The 14,116-nt window shown below is 49.3% G+C and overlaps 1 protein-coding gene across 1 annotated transcript in view; it reads left to right on the forward strand.

Moving 5' to 3' along the window:
* Positions 1 to 9,336: 9,336 nt before the first annotated feature.
* Positions 9,337 to 14,116, forward strand: part of Plek2 (pleckstrin 2) — an 18,685-nt gene continuing 13,905 nt past the window's right edge. Inside the window, exon 1 of the mRNA XM_005399083.2 lies at positions 9,337 to 9,652. Within this exon, the coding sequence (XP_005399140.2) occupies positions 9,389 to 9,652 (264 nt within the window). The 5' untranslated portion in view covers positions 9,337 to 9,388. The remainder of the gene's footprint in view (positions 9,653 to 14,116) is intronic.

The raw sequence follows: 14,116 nt of genomic DNA on the forward strand, positions 1-14,116 counted from the left end.
GGGGCCGCTGCGGGCGGGCGGCGCGGGGTGGGCGTGCGCCCCTTACAGCACCTTTCCCGCGGCGCCCCGGTCGGGGTTCGGACCCTAGGGCCAAGGAAAAACGAAACAACAGGCATTAGTGTCCGAGTGAGGGGCGGGGGTCCGTGGCGAGGTCGGTTGATGAGTGCAGCGGAAAGGAAGAGTAACTTCCAGGCACCGGCGGCGCAGAGAGGAGGAAAGTGAACAGCGATTAAGGGCGTACGTGCCTCCGAATAACACGGTGAGGGGATTTTGAGTGTTCCCAACGTAAACAAACGATGAATGGTCCGCGTGGCTGGCGTGCCTGTGATCCTAGCCACTCCGGAGGCTGAAGCAGGAGGATTGCAAGTTTAAGGCCAGCGGGGCAGTTTGGGAAGAGCCTGTCTCAAAATAAACAAAAAGATTGGCTGGAGGGTAGGCACCTAGTATGATGATTAGGTGCAGTCCCCAGCCCCACGAGGGGAAAAACGAGGTGACTGAAACGACAGTTCCTCAGATCGGCTCACTATGTATTGTGTACGTGTATGGGTCGTCACACTGTACCCCATGCATGTATGTCAATTTAAAAAAATACGTATTTTGAGGAATACGTTTAAATATAATTTATTTTTTCAACATTTTGCGGGGTGCTGGGGCTTGAACCCACACCCTGAACGTGCTAAGCGTATGCTCTGCCACGGAACTACACCCCTAGCCTAGATGTGATTTGTTAGAAGACGCGAGTGTGTTCAGGGAGGAAGGAGGGTGTCTGTGTTTCCTAGCACTTCTGCAGATCAGTAGTACATTACCCCGCTTTCACTGCCGGGTACGGGGGCAAAGCTCAGAGAGGTTGAGTAACTTGCTTTGGGTTATGGCTCTGACAGGTGGGGTTGGGATCACATCTCAGCGTGACCCCAAACCTCTTCCTGCCTAGGGAGCCTCGTGCATGGTGGGTGCTGTGAGTGCTCTGCTACAGAGGAGGAGACTGAGGGTCAGGAAGATGAAGCAGCTTGCCTAGCGCTAGTAATAACTGGAGTGAGAACCCCGTCCTGTACCGACGAGGAAGGTCGGTCCGTGTGGCCGGGAATAAGCAAGAGCCCAGACCTCCACCGGAAGTCCGGATCCAAATAGAAAGTGAATGAAAGAGCGTCTGCAAGGGCAGGTGTGGTAGTTCTTTAAAATTATTTTTAGGACTGAGTGAGTAGCTCACTGGTAGGGTGCTTGTCTAGGGTGTGAGAGACCCTGGATTTGACCATCAGCACAGAAAAAGGAAATTTTTTTTTTTTGTATCGGGAATCGAACTTAGAACGTTGGGCTTGCCAGGCAGGCCCTTGTGCCACTGAGCTATTTCTCCTGCCCAGAGAAAGGAAATGTTGCTGGGGATACAGCTCAGTGGCACAAGCAACTGCTTGGCAAGCATAGGGTCTTGAGTTCGATTCCCTTACCAAAAAGAAAAAAAAAAAAGGAAATGCTAACAGTAGGTATTTATGCTAACAGAGTATCTTGGTATGGAAGTGTGGGGCTGTGGCTGGGTGGGGGGGCTCTCTCTCCCCCTCACTGCACCCCTGGTGGCCAGGCCAGCCCCCTCCCCGCCAGCCGTGACCCTTCCGGTCACTTTCCTATTCCACTCCGCCGTGCCCCTGTTTGCACAGTTGATCCAGAAGGCTGGGTGTGCTGTTTGCTCAAAGGTGTACGCAAGGAGGGTGGGAAGCTGATCCCGGATCGAGAGTCACCCTGGGTCTGGGCGGTTGGGAATTGCACACCCACTTCACGTCGCTGTGCTGGTTGGTCCCTTAGGGTCTGTGGAGGTGGCCGGGCCTCAGAAACAACCTGTGGGGAGCTTGTGCTGCCTCCCCGACTGCAGCGTGTGAGGACGCAGTGGGAGCTGGCTGTGGACTTCAGGCCTGGTGAGCGGGCCCGGGCGCAGAGAAGTGAGGAGAAACCGGGGCTGGTGTTCGGAGAGACCGAGGCAGGAGGATTACAAGTTGAAGCCGAACCTGGGCAGTGGAGCGATTTACAGGGCTTCAAAAATAAAACAAATAAAAGAGGGCTGGGGGTGAGGCTTAGTGTGGAGGCCCTGAGTTCAGTCCCTAGCACTGGGGAGTATTTTAAAAATTAAAAAGTAAGAGAAGTGAGGAGGGCCAACAGGTCTGGGCTCCCGCCCCCGCAAGTTCAGGGCTTGGCTGAAACCTCATCCTGCCAAAGCCAAAGCCTGGGAGTTGGAGCCTGACCCTGAGGTCAGTGGACCTCCCGCACCTGGTGAGGGAGCTGGCCCTGTGCCCCTGCTTGTCACCACCCCACACCTCCTTTCCTCATAGGGGGCCACAGCAGCCCCTGTTCCCAGGGCCAGGGTGCAGGGTGCAGCCCTGGGAGTCTGAAGGTGGCTGCACCGGAGGTGGGGCAGGGCCAGGCTGGCCTCCGAGGACAAAATAGTCATCAGCCGGGAGGCCAAGGCAGAGCCCTCGCCGGAGCCAGGCAGGCAGGGGCATGATGGGTCTGGTTCCCGCCCCCGCCCAGACGGAAAGGAGTAAAGCCCTGGCAAGATGAAGGGAGCTCCCCAGGCCTGGGCCTCAAGAGAGTGCAGGGCAGGGGGCAGGAGCAGCGGGCAGAGGCTGGGAGAAGCTCCTATCCTGACCAACACTGCAGTGGGACATGCCTGGGCCCACGGATCTCACTTGAAGGACTCTGTCCCAACACTGTAAAAGCTTTCTGAACAAGTGTTATTTATGAAGAAACTGCAGAAACTACCTAGATGTCTCCTCAAATAAGCAAATGAGTAATTGAATTACGGTTATGCAGCTATTAAGTGTTTACAGTGTTAAAATCCAATGAGTGCCAGGCGTGGTGGGTCATGCCGGTAATCACAGCACTGGGGAGGCTGAGGCAGGTGGATCGCCGTGAGTTCGAGGCCAGCCTGGGCTACAGAGTGAGACCCTGTCTCAAAAAACAAAAACCAAACAAACACAAATCCAATGAGTAAAATGATAAGGTATGAATAGAGAAAAAATAGGATAGAAGGCAAAAGCCCAGAAGGAGTTCTGGAGGCTGGGGGTCCAACATCAAGGTGATGGCAGGGCCCTGCTCCCTCCCAAACCTGTCTGGAGAACCTTGCCTGCCTGTTCTAGCTCCGCAGCTTGGAGAAAAATCACTCATCACGTGATGACCTGGTTCCTGTGTGTCGCTCAGTGTCCAAATTGTACACTTCCTGTAGGGGCACCAGTATATGGGCTCATGCCCACCCTAGTCTAGGGTTACCTCATCTTAACTTGATTACAGCTACAAAGACTATTTCCACATGAGATCATATTCATGGGTACCTGAGGTTTGGACTTTAGGGGAGACACAGTTCAACCCGTAATACGTGCCATCTCTGCTATTGGGGCATGTTAGGGCCTTGGGCAAGGCCTTTCTGGCCCGATTCTCTGTCGTTAGAGAGCAGGGTAGACCTTTTCTGGGCCTTCTCCAGCTGTGACATTCGCGCCTCTTCCGGGCTCCCCTCCTTTCTCCTAAAAGGGCTTCCGGGACAACAAGCCACTCTGGCTGCTTCAGTCGTCTCTGGTCCCGGACAAGGTACCTGAAGTGCCCAGGTAGAGGGAGACCTGGGTTCCTTTCGAGCTTATTCCAGTGCTTTGGCCCCTGACCCACTCGGCCTAGCGATTTAGGACCAGTCACAACCCACATCAACCGTGTGGCTTCTCTACAGACCAGGGACACTGGATGTGTTCCGGCCAGCTTTGTGGATTATCCGCGCAGCCTCCAGACTCACCTGCTTTATTCAGTTCTGCCGCACTGTGGTCTGAGTGATCTTTTCGCGCGAGGACCTAAGTTGTTATGCTTCTGCTTAAAATCGATGAGGACTGTCCTGTGCCACAGCATAACGATCCGCCTGCAGCACAGACCCTGAAGCCACATCTGTAAGATGCGGTCCCAGTTGCTTCCTCTATCCCTTCCCCGCAAGCCTCAGTGCTCAAGACACAGAGAACTGGGAATTTCCCCATAGTGGCAGCGTTGTTCCTGGCAGTGCTGGGGATGGAACCAGGGCCTTGTAGCTGCTAGGCAAGCACTGTCCTGTGAGCTGCAGTGCCAGCCCGGCAGTGGCTCTGTGCCCACCCTTGCCAGCCTTCCTGATCTGTATCAGCTCCTCCAGGGAACCTGCCTGATTCGACCACAGCTCCTGAGGGTCAGGTGTCCAGGAAGCCCAGCTGTAAGACTCCAGCTCAGGGTCTGCCCTGCTGTTGTAGCTGAGAGGTCCAGGTGTGGCAGTCACCTGACGTCCACACGGGCTGATAGTTCATCTCCAAGTTTTTGCACTGCACGGGGCTGTTGCCTGGGGCCTCAGTTCCTTGATGTCTGCAAGGCTGCTGGTATAAGGGCAGCCTCCTTGCCCCAGGGTGAATGATCAGAGGTGGGGGTGGTGGGAGAGCCAATAAGAAGCTACAGGAGTCTTTTATAAGCTAAAGTCAAAGTTACAGGAATCTTTGCCATACCATCCCTCTGCCACAGTCTGTGAGTCACACAGACCCGACTCTTGCAAAATGTGGGTGGGGACTCCACGAGGGAATGAACACTAGAAGGGAGGAATCATTGCAAGGTGGGGGGATCCCACCAATCTTTTCTTTGCTGTACAAGTTGTTGAACCAGAATTGCACTGAGCTATACCCCCAGCCCTCTATTATTTTGAAATAGAGCCTCCCTAAGTCACTAAATTGCCCAGGCGAGGCTTGAACTTATGTTCCTGCCTCAGCTTCCCATGGTGCTAGGCTCACACCTGTGCAGCACCACCAGTCATTTGAGCTGGAATTTTACACTGATGGATCGGCTTTCCATCCCTTCCTGTGGTGTGGGCTGGAGTTGTGTTCATCTTTGTCTCGGTGCAGTAGTATTCAGTCATTCATTATTGATAGACTAGATGAACGAGAAATGATTTTCCTAAACATCTTATCAAGATTTTTATTTGAATTTAAAAATTTAAGGGGCTGGGGATTTAGCTCAGCGGCAAAAGCGCCTGCCTGGCATGCGCAAGGTCGTGAGTTCGGTTCCCGGTACTGGAGAAAAACCAAAAAAAAAAACCAAACAAAAAAAAAATTTTAATTAATTTTTCCGTTATAAAAATAATACATTCTAGGGGCAGAGAGTGTAGCACTGGTAGAATGCTTACCCAGCATGCATAAGGCCGAAGTTCAATCCCCAGCACTACTAAAAATATAAAAATAAAAATTCGTATTATTAAAAACAAACCAGCAGAGGCTGGGGATTTAGCTCAGTGGCACAGCACCTGCCCAGCAAGCTCAAGGTCGTGAGTTTGATCCCCAGTACCAGAAAAAAAACAAAAAAAAAAAAACCAAAAAAACAAAACAGAGTATTCAGGGGTGTAAAATGGAAAATTCCATTCTTATCCTTCTGTATCCAGTCTTACACTATTGAAGTTATCATTGTTAATATTTGTGGAGTATCCTTCCAGAAAATTTCTAATATACTAGAAATACTTAGATGCTAGAAATATTAAATATTTAGATATATTATCTAAAATACTGCTGGGAGCTGGGCGTGATGGTGCACACATGTAATCCCAGCCCTCTGGGAGGCCTAGGGAGGAGGGTCACAAGTTCAAATTCACCCTGGCAGTTCAGCAACTTAACAAGACCCTGTCTCAAAATTAAAAAATAGGATGTGAAGGAGATCTGGGTGCGGCATCTGTCACCCAGTTGATTGCCAGGGTTGACCAGCTGCTCTGGCTGGCTAAGCAGGTGTCCCCTTCCTGCCTCACTGCTCCCTGTGCCTCCTTCCCTAAGCTGCGTGCTCGGTGGAAGAGGACCACCACCCCGATAGAGGAGGACCGTTTCCTTGGTCAGCGTTACAAGTAGCTGCCCTCTCCTGCTAGAACCTCCAGACAAGCACCCAAAATGAAAAAATAAAACAGGGCTGGAGATGTAGCTCAGGCCAAAGGCCTTGGATTCAATCCTCAGCCACCTGCTCAGTAAGTTACGGTATTTTATGTATGAAGTACTGGCAGAAGTGCATGCCGGTGTTAAAGGACATTGCCACCGGCGCTCAGTGGCTGAGACTGTTGAGTCTGTCCTTGTGGGATCACGTGGGGGCCGTCATCTGTTAGAATGTCCCTACTGCAGTCACCATATTGTTACACAACCACTACCATATTGTTACATACCCACTACCATATTGTTATATATTTGGATTATTTTCCATTTTTTCACTATTATAAACAATGATCCTCTGTTACCGTACATAAAACCTTTTCCATATTATAGATTATTTACTTAGCACAGACAGGGAAGTAGTTATTATTGAGATAAAGAGTTTAAACAAAGTAGTTATAATTATTGGGTTAAAGGGTTTGAACATTGTTTGAGGGTCACCACCTTCTTTGAATTTTCTCCCTATGTAGTAAATCCTTTCTCTCTCTTTTTTTTTTCCCCGGTACTGGGAATCGAATTTAAGATCTTGCCCTTGCCAGGCAGGCTCTGTGCCGCTGAGCTAAATCCCCAGCCTCAATTTGAACTTTTTTTTTGGTACCAGGAATCGAACTCATGACCTTGCGCTTACCAGGCAGGCGCTTGTGCAGCTGAGTTATATCCCTGGCCCAGTAAATCCTTTCTCATTGGCCTTTTTCCTCAGACATCTCACCTTTGGTACTAGATAGAATCCTCTTTTTTGAGACAAGATCTCACTGTGAAGTTCATGCTGGCCTTAAACTCACTATGTAGCCCGCGCCGACCATGAATTCATGGCGACTCTCCTGCCTCAGTCTCCTGAGTAGCTGGAGTTACAGACTTGTGCTCAGATTGCTGTTATTTCTATTGAAAGATGTCTTTATTAGCAGAGTGACGGCTGAGACTTGTCCTGGGTTCTGTCTGTCAGAAGAGACTGACTGTCTCTCCTACTACTCCCATCCTTTGCAGAGGTTCCTGTTTCCCTATGCTTGACTGCTGCCAATGGTGCACCAATGCTTTATGCCTAGGATCAGCAAAGCTTGGTCACCTACCTGTTCCTAAGTGCAAGGGATTCTGGGAAATGTAACACTTGGTACAGGAAAGTACACCTGGTCTACGTTTTGTTTTGTTTTTCTTTTAGAGACAGGGTTTCGCTATGCAGTCCAGGCTGGCCCTGAACTCACTTTGTAGCCCAGGCTGGCCTCAAACTCGCAGTGGTCCTCCTGCCTCAGCCTCCTGAGTGCTGGGTTTATAGGCAGGTGCCATCCTTTGTTTTTCTGCTCAGAATCTGTTCTTTGCATTTTTCTCCGCGTACATCTGCAGCCCTCTTCTTTCCCACTTTAGTCGGCTAGGGCTACTGTCACGAAATACCACAGACTGGGAGACTTAAACAACAGAGACTTCTTTCTCAGGGTTGTGGAGGCTGGAAGTCCAAGATCAAGGTTCTGACAGGTTGATTCCTCTGGGGTTTTTCTTCTTGGCTTGCAGGTGGCTCCCTTCTTGCTGTGTCTGCTGCATGTGGTCTCTCCTCTCTGTCCCCATCCCTGGCCCTTCTCCGTGTGTCCGTATCTCTTTCTCTAAGGACACCAGATTTGAGTAGGATCCACCCCACTGGCCCATTTTAACTTAGTCACCTCCTTAAAGGCTCTGTCTCCAGCTTATCCCTTTCTGTGGTATTGGGGTTAGGGCTTCAGCATATCCGTTTCAGTGGGGTGGGGGCACGTCATTCAGCTCCTAACACCTTTGCTTTAAGGTTTAAGATTATTTTGCCTTCTCTTCCCTGCTTTGTGCCGGCACTGGTAGCATCCCCTTCAACTGCATGCTCTTCCCCACATCAGCTTGTGTGCCGGTAGCTTACTGTCTTGAATTCTTCAGCAGCCAGACACCCCAGGCAGCCCGGTGAGTGCTGCCCTTAGGCCCCTGGCTGGGGAGCGGGGACTGGGACACTGAGAGCTGGAGCGCTGCTGTCCGCCCTCAGTCAGGGAGGAAGCAGAGAGAGAACACGGTCAGACGAGCTTTGCTGTGAGCTTTATGTGGTTGCGTTCTGTCGGAAGCTTAAGCCCACGCCCACAAGCGCGGTGATTATACACACGGATCGCTCTAGTGCAGATGATTCGTCCGTACTTTCTGGCTCCCTAGCGGCTTTCAGCACCTGCTGGACATGGAGTGGGATCACGGCACCTCAGGTATGAGAACACAAGGGGCCTTTGGTATGAGTACCTGCTCGGTGAGGGAGTGAGTTGAGTAGATGCTCTTTCGCTCACGCGGAGCACCTCTGTCTGGCTGAGAACTTGGTCCCAGATTGCACTCTGCTTGACAATGTGCTAAGAAGCTTGTGTGTGCAGCACGTTCCTTCCTTTCTGATCCTGCGCAGATGCCCCTCGGGCACCAGTCTGTTCTAGAAATGGGGGCTCTGCCTGCACCTGACTCTCCTGTCCGTTGGCTCCATGACCCACCTGAGCACCTCCAAAAGTACCCTGCCTTTTGTGCTTGCCGCAGCTGGCCAGGTAACTGGTAGGCCATTAGCACCATAGACTTCGGGAGGCTTCAACTTGCAAGTTAATTATGTATCCACATAGTGGCCATTATAGAATTTTTTTTTGGTCTTTTGAGACAGGGTCTCGCTATGCAGTTCAGGCTGGCCTTGAGCTTGCTTTGTAGCCAGGCTGCTCTGAAACTCGCAGCAATCCTCCTGCCTCAGCCTCCCGAGTGCTAGTATTACAGGCATGCACCACCACACCAGGCTTAGAATATGTTTTCAAGAAATTTAAATGGTTTGAGAAAGTGCTCAGCAAGGATAAACAAAATAAAAACTAGAAAATAAAACTAGATGATATGGTCCCAGTTGAAAAAAAAAGTAAAAACTGAAACAACGAAAAGAGTAGGAAAGATATAACAAGTATTAATAATAGCTGCTTCCTAGCCCTGTAGCAGGATTGCAGGTGAGTTACTTATTTTTTTGGGTGGTACTGGGGATTGAACCAGGGCCTTTGCATTGAGCTACACTCCCCAGACCTTTTTATTTTGAGGTGGGCTTTCCCTCAGTTGCTAAGTTGCTGTAGCTGGGCTGGAACTTGTGATTCTCCTGCTTCAGCTTCCCAGACTGGTAGAATTATAGGTGTCCCCCTTTTTCTTCTTGTTCTTTTTTTTTTTTTTTGTGCTTTACAGTTTCTTTTAAGATTTATGATTAGTGATTGCGGTGGGGGTCAGGGTGGGAGAGTGCTTGCCTAGTATGTGCAAGGTTCTAGGTTTGGTCTCCAGCCACACCACCACAAGGAAAGAAAGACAAGAAAGAGATAAAGAAAAAAATATAACCTGGAAAAATGCCAGTAGGAACTAGAAGATCATTGCTGAAGGCTTTTGCTTGCATACTCAAAAGAGATGACCAAGAGAGATCCAGACAAAAATGTTGCTCTCACCCTCATTGGACAGTTGTTTCCATGGTGCAGTCTGGTTGCCTGGGCAACAGGACACCTTTCCTGGAACACAGTATCCTCCCCTTCACCACCTTTCCTCAGGGCTTTCCTGTCTGTCCACAGGGCCACATTGTCCACAACTGGAAGGCACGGTGGTTCATCCTTCGGCAGAACACGCTGCTGTACTACAAGCTTGAGGGGGGTCGGAAAGTGACCCCACCCAAAGGCCGGATCCTCCTGGATGGCTGCACCATCACCTGCCCCTGCCTGGAGTATGAGAACCGACCGGTATGTGAAGGCCCTTGCTGCCCAGCTCCCTGCCTGGACGCATCCCGCGTGGGGCCTCCCTGGAGAAGGGGGTGTGAGTGTGGGGAGAACTCACATCTGTAACTGAAAGTCTCACGGATTTAAATTCTGGCTCCGTCATGTGCCAGAGGTGTGACCTTGGGCAAGTGGTTGAACCCCCTGAGCCTTCTTTGTCGGTCTGCAAGGTGGTGTAACAGTGACGCCTGAGTGCCTTGCATGGTTGTGGCTAGGAAAGGGAAGGTAATGATCTGTTGCAGCATGGAAGCTAGGGTGATGCGGGACTGCACCAGCGTGAGCAGTTACCACTACCTTGGGGCTCAGTGTGATGCTTTCGTTTCCTGAGTGGTGCGTGTTTTAGAAAAAAATAATAGGGTTCCTGTACACCAGCAATGAGCCTCCCCAAGGAAGAAATTAGAAAAACAGTACATTCACAATAGCTGCAAAAAAAACCCTAGCATTAATGTAGCCAAGGAAGTGAGAGACCTCTGTAAGGAAAACGATAGTACTCTGAATAGAGATTGAAGAGGATGTCAGAAAATGGAAAGATAGGGCAGGGCATGGTGGTACATACCTGTAACCCCTTCTCACTTGGGAGGCTGAGGCTGGAGGATTGTTGTGAATTTGAGGTCAGTCTGGGCTGAATATCGAGTTCAAAGCCAGCCTGGAATACATAGTGAGATAGTAAGACACTGTGTCAGAAAAGACAAAAAAAAAACAAGAAGAAAACACCCCAAAAATTCATATGGAACTAGAAGAGACCTCAAAAGGGCAAAAGCAATCCTGGGTAAAAAGACCAAAGTGAAAGGCTTCACAGTCCTGGAGTCAAAGTTATATTACAAAGCTACTGTGATAAAAACAGCATGGTACTGACACATAAATAATATAGCTAAGTTTTGGAAGTGGCCTATATGTCCATCAACAGATAAATGGACAAAGCAAATGTGTTTATATACAATGGAGTGCTACTCTGCTATAAAGAAGGATAAACTTGAGTCATTTGGGTTTTGTTTGTTTGTTTGTTTTGTTTTTTTTCCAGTACCAGGAATTGAACTCACGACCTTGTGCTTGGCAGGCAGGCGCTGTGCCGCTGAGCTAAATCCCGAGCCCCAAACTTGAGTCATTTGTAGGAAAATGGATGCACCTTGAGACCATTATGTTAGACAAAATAAGTCAGACACACAAGCTGAAATATCACATGGTTTCTTTTATATGAGAAACCCAAATTATAAAGAAAGAGCAAATTAAAGATAGATAATAGGAAGTAGGGAGATAGCCATTTCTCAGATGGAAAGAGGATCAAGAGATGGAGGGAAGGAAAGGGGCAGAAAAGGGAGTTAAGAAGCGCTAGGGAGGTAGTTAGTTCTGTACAAACCAAGCTTGTGGTCTCTCCACATAGAGGAATGAAGTCATGAATCGAAAAGAGGAAGTTAGTAGAGATTTTACTGGAAATAAGGAACAAGAAGAATGCCCCTGGTTTCTGCAGAAAGGGAATCTGAAAAGTGGAGTTTCCACCTGGCCCCTTGGTGCAGACGGTTTTTTTACGGATAAGGGGACCTTGGGAGAATTGCTCAGTTGTTTGGTGTCTGCCTATCACAGCTGGCCCTGTGAATTTAAAATAGCCAATCAGCGCAGGCTCTCTAACCCAGTTTCCTCAGTATGTAGGGATTGAAGGAAAGAGATTTTAAAGAAAAGCTGCTTACTTTGCATTTCAAGTTCCTGGAAACTCAGGAATTTAATAGGGAGGGGCCACCACTCCCTTCGGTGAGGAGGGAGCTGCACTCACTGTTTTTTTTTGTCTTTTTGAGACAGGGTCTCGCTATGCAGTTCAGGCTGGCCTTGAGCTCACTTTGTAGCCCAGGCTGGTCTCGAACTTGCAATCAGCCTCCTGAACACGGGGATTACAGGGCTTGCACTCCTTGTTGCCTGCAGAAGTTCAGTCATGGTCTTGAGTCCTAGTTCACTGTCCTTATTTTAATTCTTACAGGATGGCTGATCACCCAACTCTGTGTCCGGCGCCCTTCCCCTAGCTGGCTGCTTACTGCTAAGCTAGACGAGGAAACTATTTTATATTATGTACATGTATCCACCCTACACAAGCAGTATAAAGGAAATTTATTGCAAATGTGCAAACGAAAAAGAAAGTATTGGAGAGAGGGACGGAGGAGGGAGAGGGGGAAGGAAAAGGTCAAAACAGTGAGGGGTGAAGTTGAGAACGAGTGAAACATCCCAGGGCTTGGGGTTGACCTGACATTAAGGCGGGGTGAGGGTATCACTTGTCCTTGCAGGCTGACAGCGCTTTCTGGCTTGGGTGGCGAGGGGAAAGGAGGATGGCACCCAGGAGACAGGAGGAGGAGGGAGCCCTCGGCACTTGGCCTGTTGTTAGCTGGGAGCTCTGTGTCCTGGATGTTCAACTCTGGGTGTTGTAGGAAGATCCACAAGGATGAGGTCACTGCCTTCACTGAGCTTGAGAGTGAAGAAACAGAATTCTCTCCTGTCCCCAAAAGAATATGTAAGTGTTAGATGTGGTGGCGCATGCCTGTAATTCCAGCACTCAGGAGGCTGAGGCAGGAGGATCACAGCAAGGTTGGGGCCAACTACATAGCGAGATCCCATCTCGAAAAACCAAAACAACAGGAAAAAGACTAAGTGTTGCAATCTACAAGTTAATGTTTTTCTCACAACCAAGACTTTTTCTGGAGATTAATGGTGTATTTGAGGACCTAAGAATAAGAGAAGAGTGCCGGGGATGTAGCTCAGTGGCATAAGTGCTTGCCTGGCAAGCCTGAGGTCATGAGTTTGATTCCTGGTTCCAAAAAAAAAAAAAGAATAAGAGAAGGCATGCCTCGAGTCCCAGCACTCTGGGAGACTGAGGCAGGAGGATTGCAAGTTTGAGCCCAGCCTGGTCAACTTAGCAAGAGTCAGTCTGTAAATAAATAAGGACTGGGGATAGGGTGGTTGTAGCTCAGAGAGATCTCATCTGAGACAGACACACAAAGAATTAGAGAAATAATTTAGTTGAAATTGGGAAGGAGTTCTAGTCTTAAATGGCCATCATTTTTTCATATCAGCTTTAGATATGGAATGAGGCAGAGTTGTCATGTTGCAGGACTTATAGTTGACTCGCTTATGTATTCCCGCATAGCAAGCTCGTGTGTGTATCAGAGTGGAAAGGGAAGAAAGCCTGCAACAGTTCTATATGTTTAAAAAAATGTCGTCCCATCTTAGGAGGCTGCCCAGATGTCAGGGTTTTTTTGTTTGTTTTTTGTTTTTTTGAGACAGGGTCTTGCTATGTAGTTCCGGTTGGCTTGGATCTCACTATGTAGCACAGGCTGCCTCAAACTTGTGGCCGTCCTCCTGCCTCAGCCTCCTGACAGTTGGGATTAAGGCGTGCGCCATTGTGCCTGCCACGTAGTGTTGGTATGTCTCTCGCACACCTGGAGGTGCTGCAGACTAAACGTGAGAAGCCCGGCGGCACTGGCTTTGTGTTGGGAAGGAGGTAGGCCCTCTAGAGGACGCTGACCCTGGAAAAGACTCGGCTCTGCATCCTCTTGCTTTTCGCACTGGAAGACAAGCACAATGTCTGGGCATGTAGTATGTGCTTAGTAAGCGTCCTCTTACTAAGGAAAATGTGTTTCTTAAGTGAATTTAAGACTCCGGGTCTTGGTAAATGAAATCCCCACACTCACAGATGAATCGCTGACCTGTTGTCCCTGAGTAATCTCTAGGAAACAGTGGTAAGCTGATGGGCTAGGGATGGGAAACTGGTCTAAGTTTGAAAGCAGAAAGGGAAACAGGCAAAATTGGCTGGAGTTGTGTTAAGTCTCTAAAATTCTCAGATTTTCATCGGCCCAGGATTTATGTTAGTTAGTTGGGGGCACTGGCGATCAGGCCCAGGGCCTCACATGTGCTCAGCAAGGACTGGGCCCAGCCCCGGTCCTAAGAACTTGGGCTCGAAGGAGGGAGAAGAGCCATTAGGTTCCCAGTGAACAAGTTAAAAAGTGTGCGTGTGCATGTGTACTTACACGGTGTACAGCAGGGAAGTGATCCAAAGTCTGTGCCAGGACTTCACTTGGAGTTCCCCAGCCTCTGCCATGACTTTCCATTTCACTGGTGAATGACACCCGACGGCGCAGGGCCAGGAGCTGCCTGAACCCTGCTCCCCACGGTGCTGAAGCCTGAATTTAACCTGCGGGAACCTCTTCCCACTATTCCTTGGGGCAGAGTGCCAGCCCTGTCCTGTTCTTCAGTTTGCTGTTTAGATGAAGGAGAGTGGTTGAGCTTTCAAGCAGAACAAATTGGGAGTGAGTACTTTGGGAAACACTGCCAGAAAGCTGCTGCAGGGATAAATCAACACGAGTCAGGACTCTGTCTCCACACGCTGTCTACCAGTGATAGCAGAGACAAACCTAAAGTGGATTTTTTTCTTTTGGTTTTTCCTCTCTCTCT

This window comes from Chinchilla lanigera, unplaced genomic scaffold (genome assembly GCF_000276665.1).
Source record: "Chinchilla lanigera isolate Chin_1 unplaced genomic scaffold, ChiLan1.0 scaffold00065, whole genome shotgun sequence".
In the NCBI taxonomy this organism is placed as follows: Eukaryota; Metazoa; Chordata; class Mammalia; order Rodentia; family Chinchillidae; genus Chinchilla; species Chinchilla lanigera.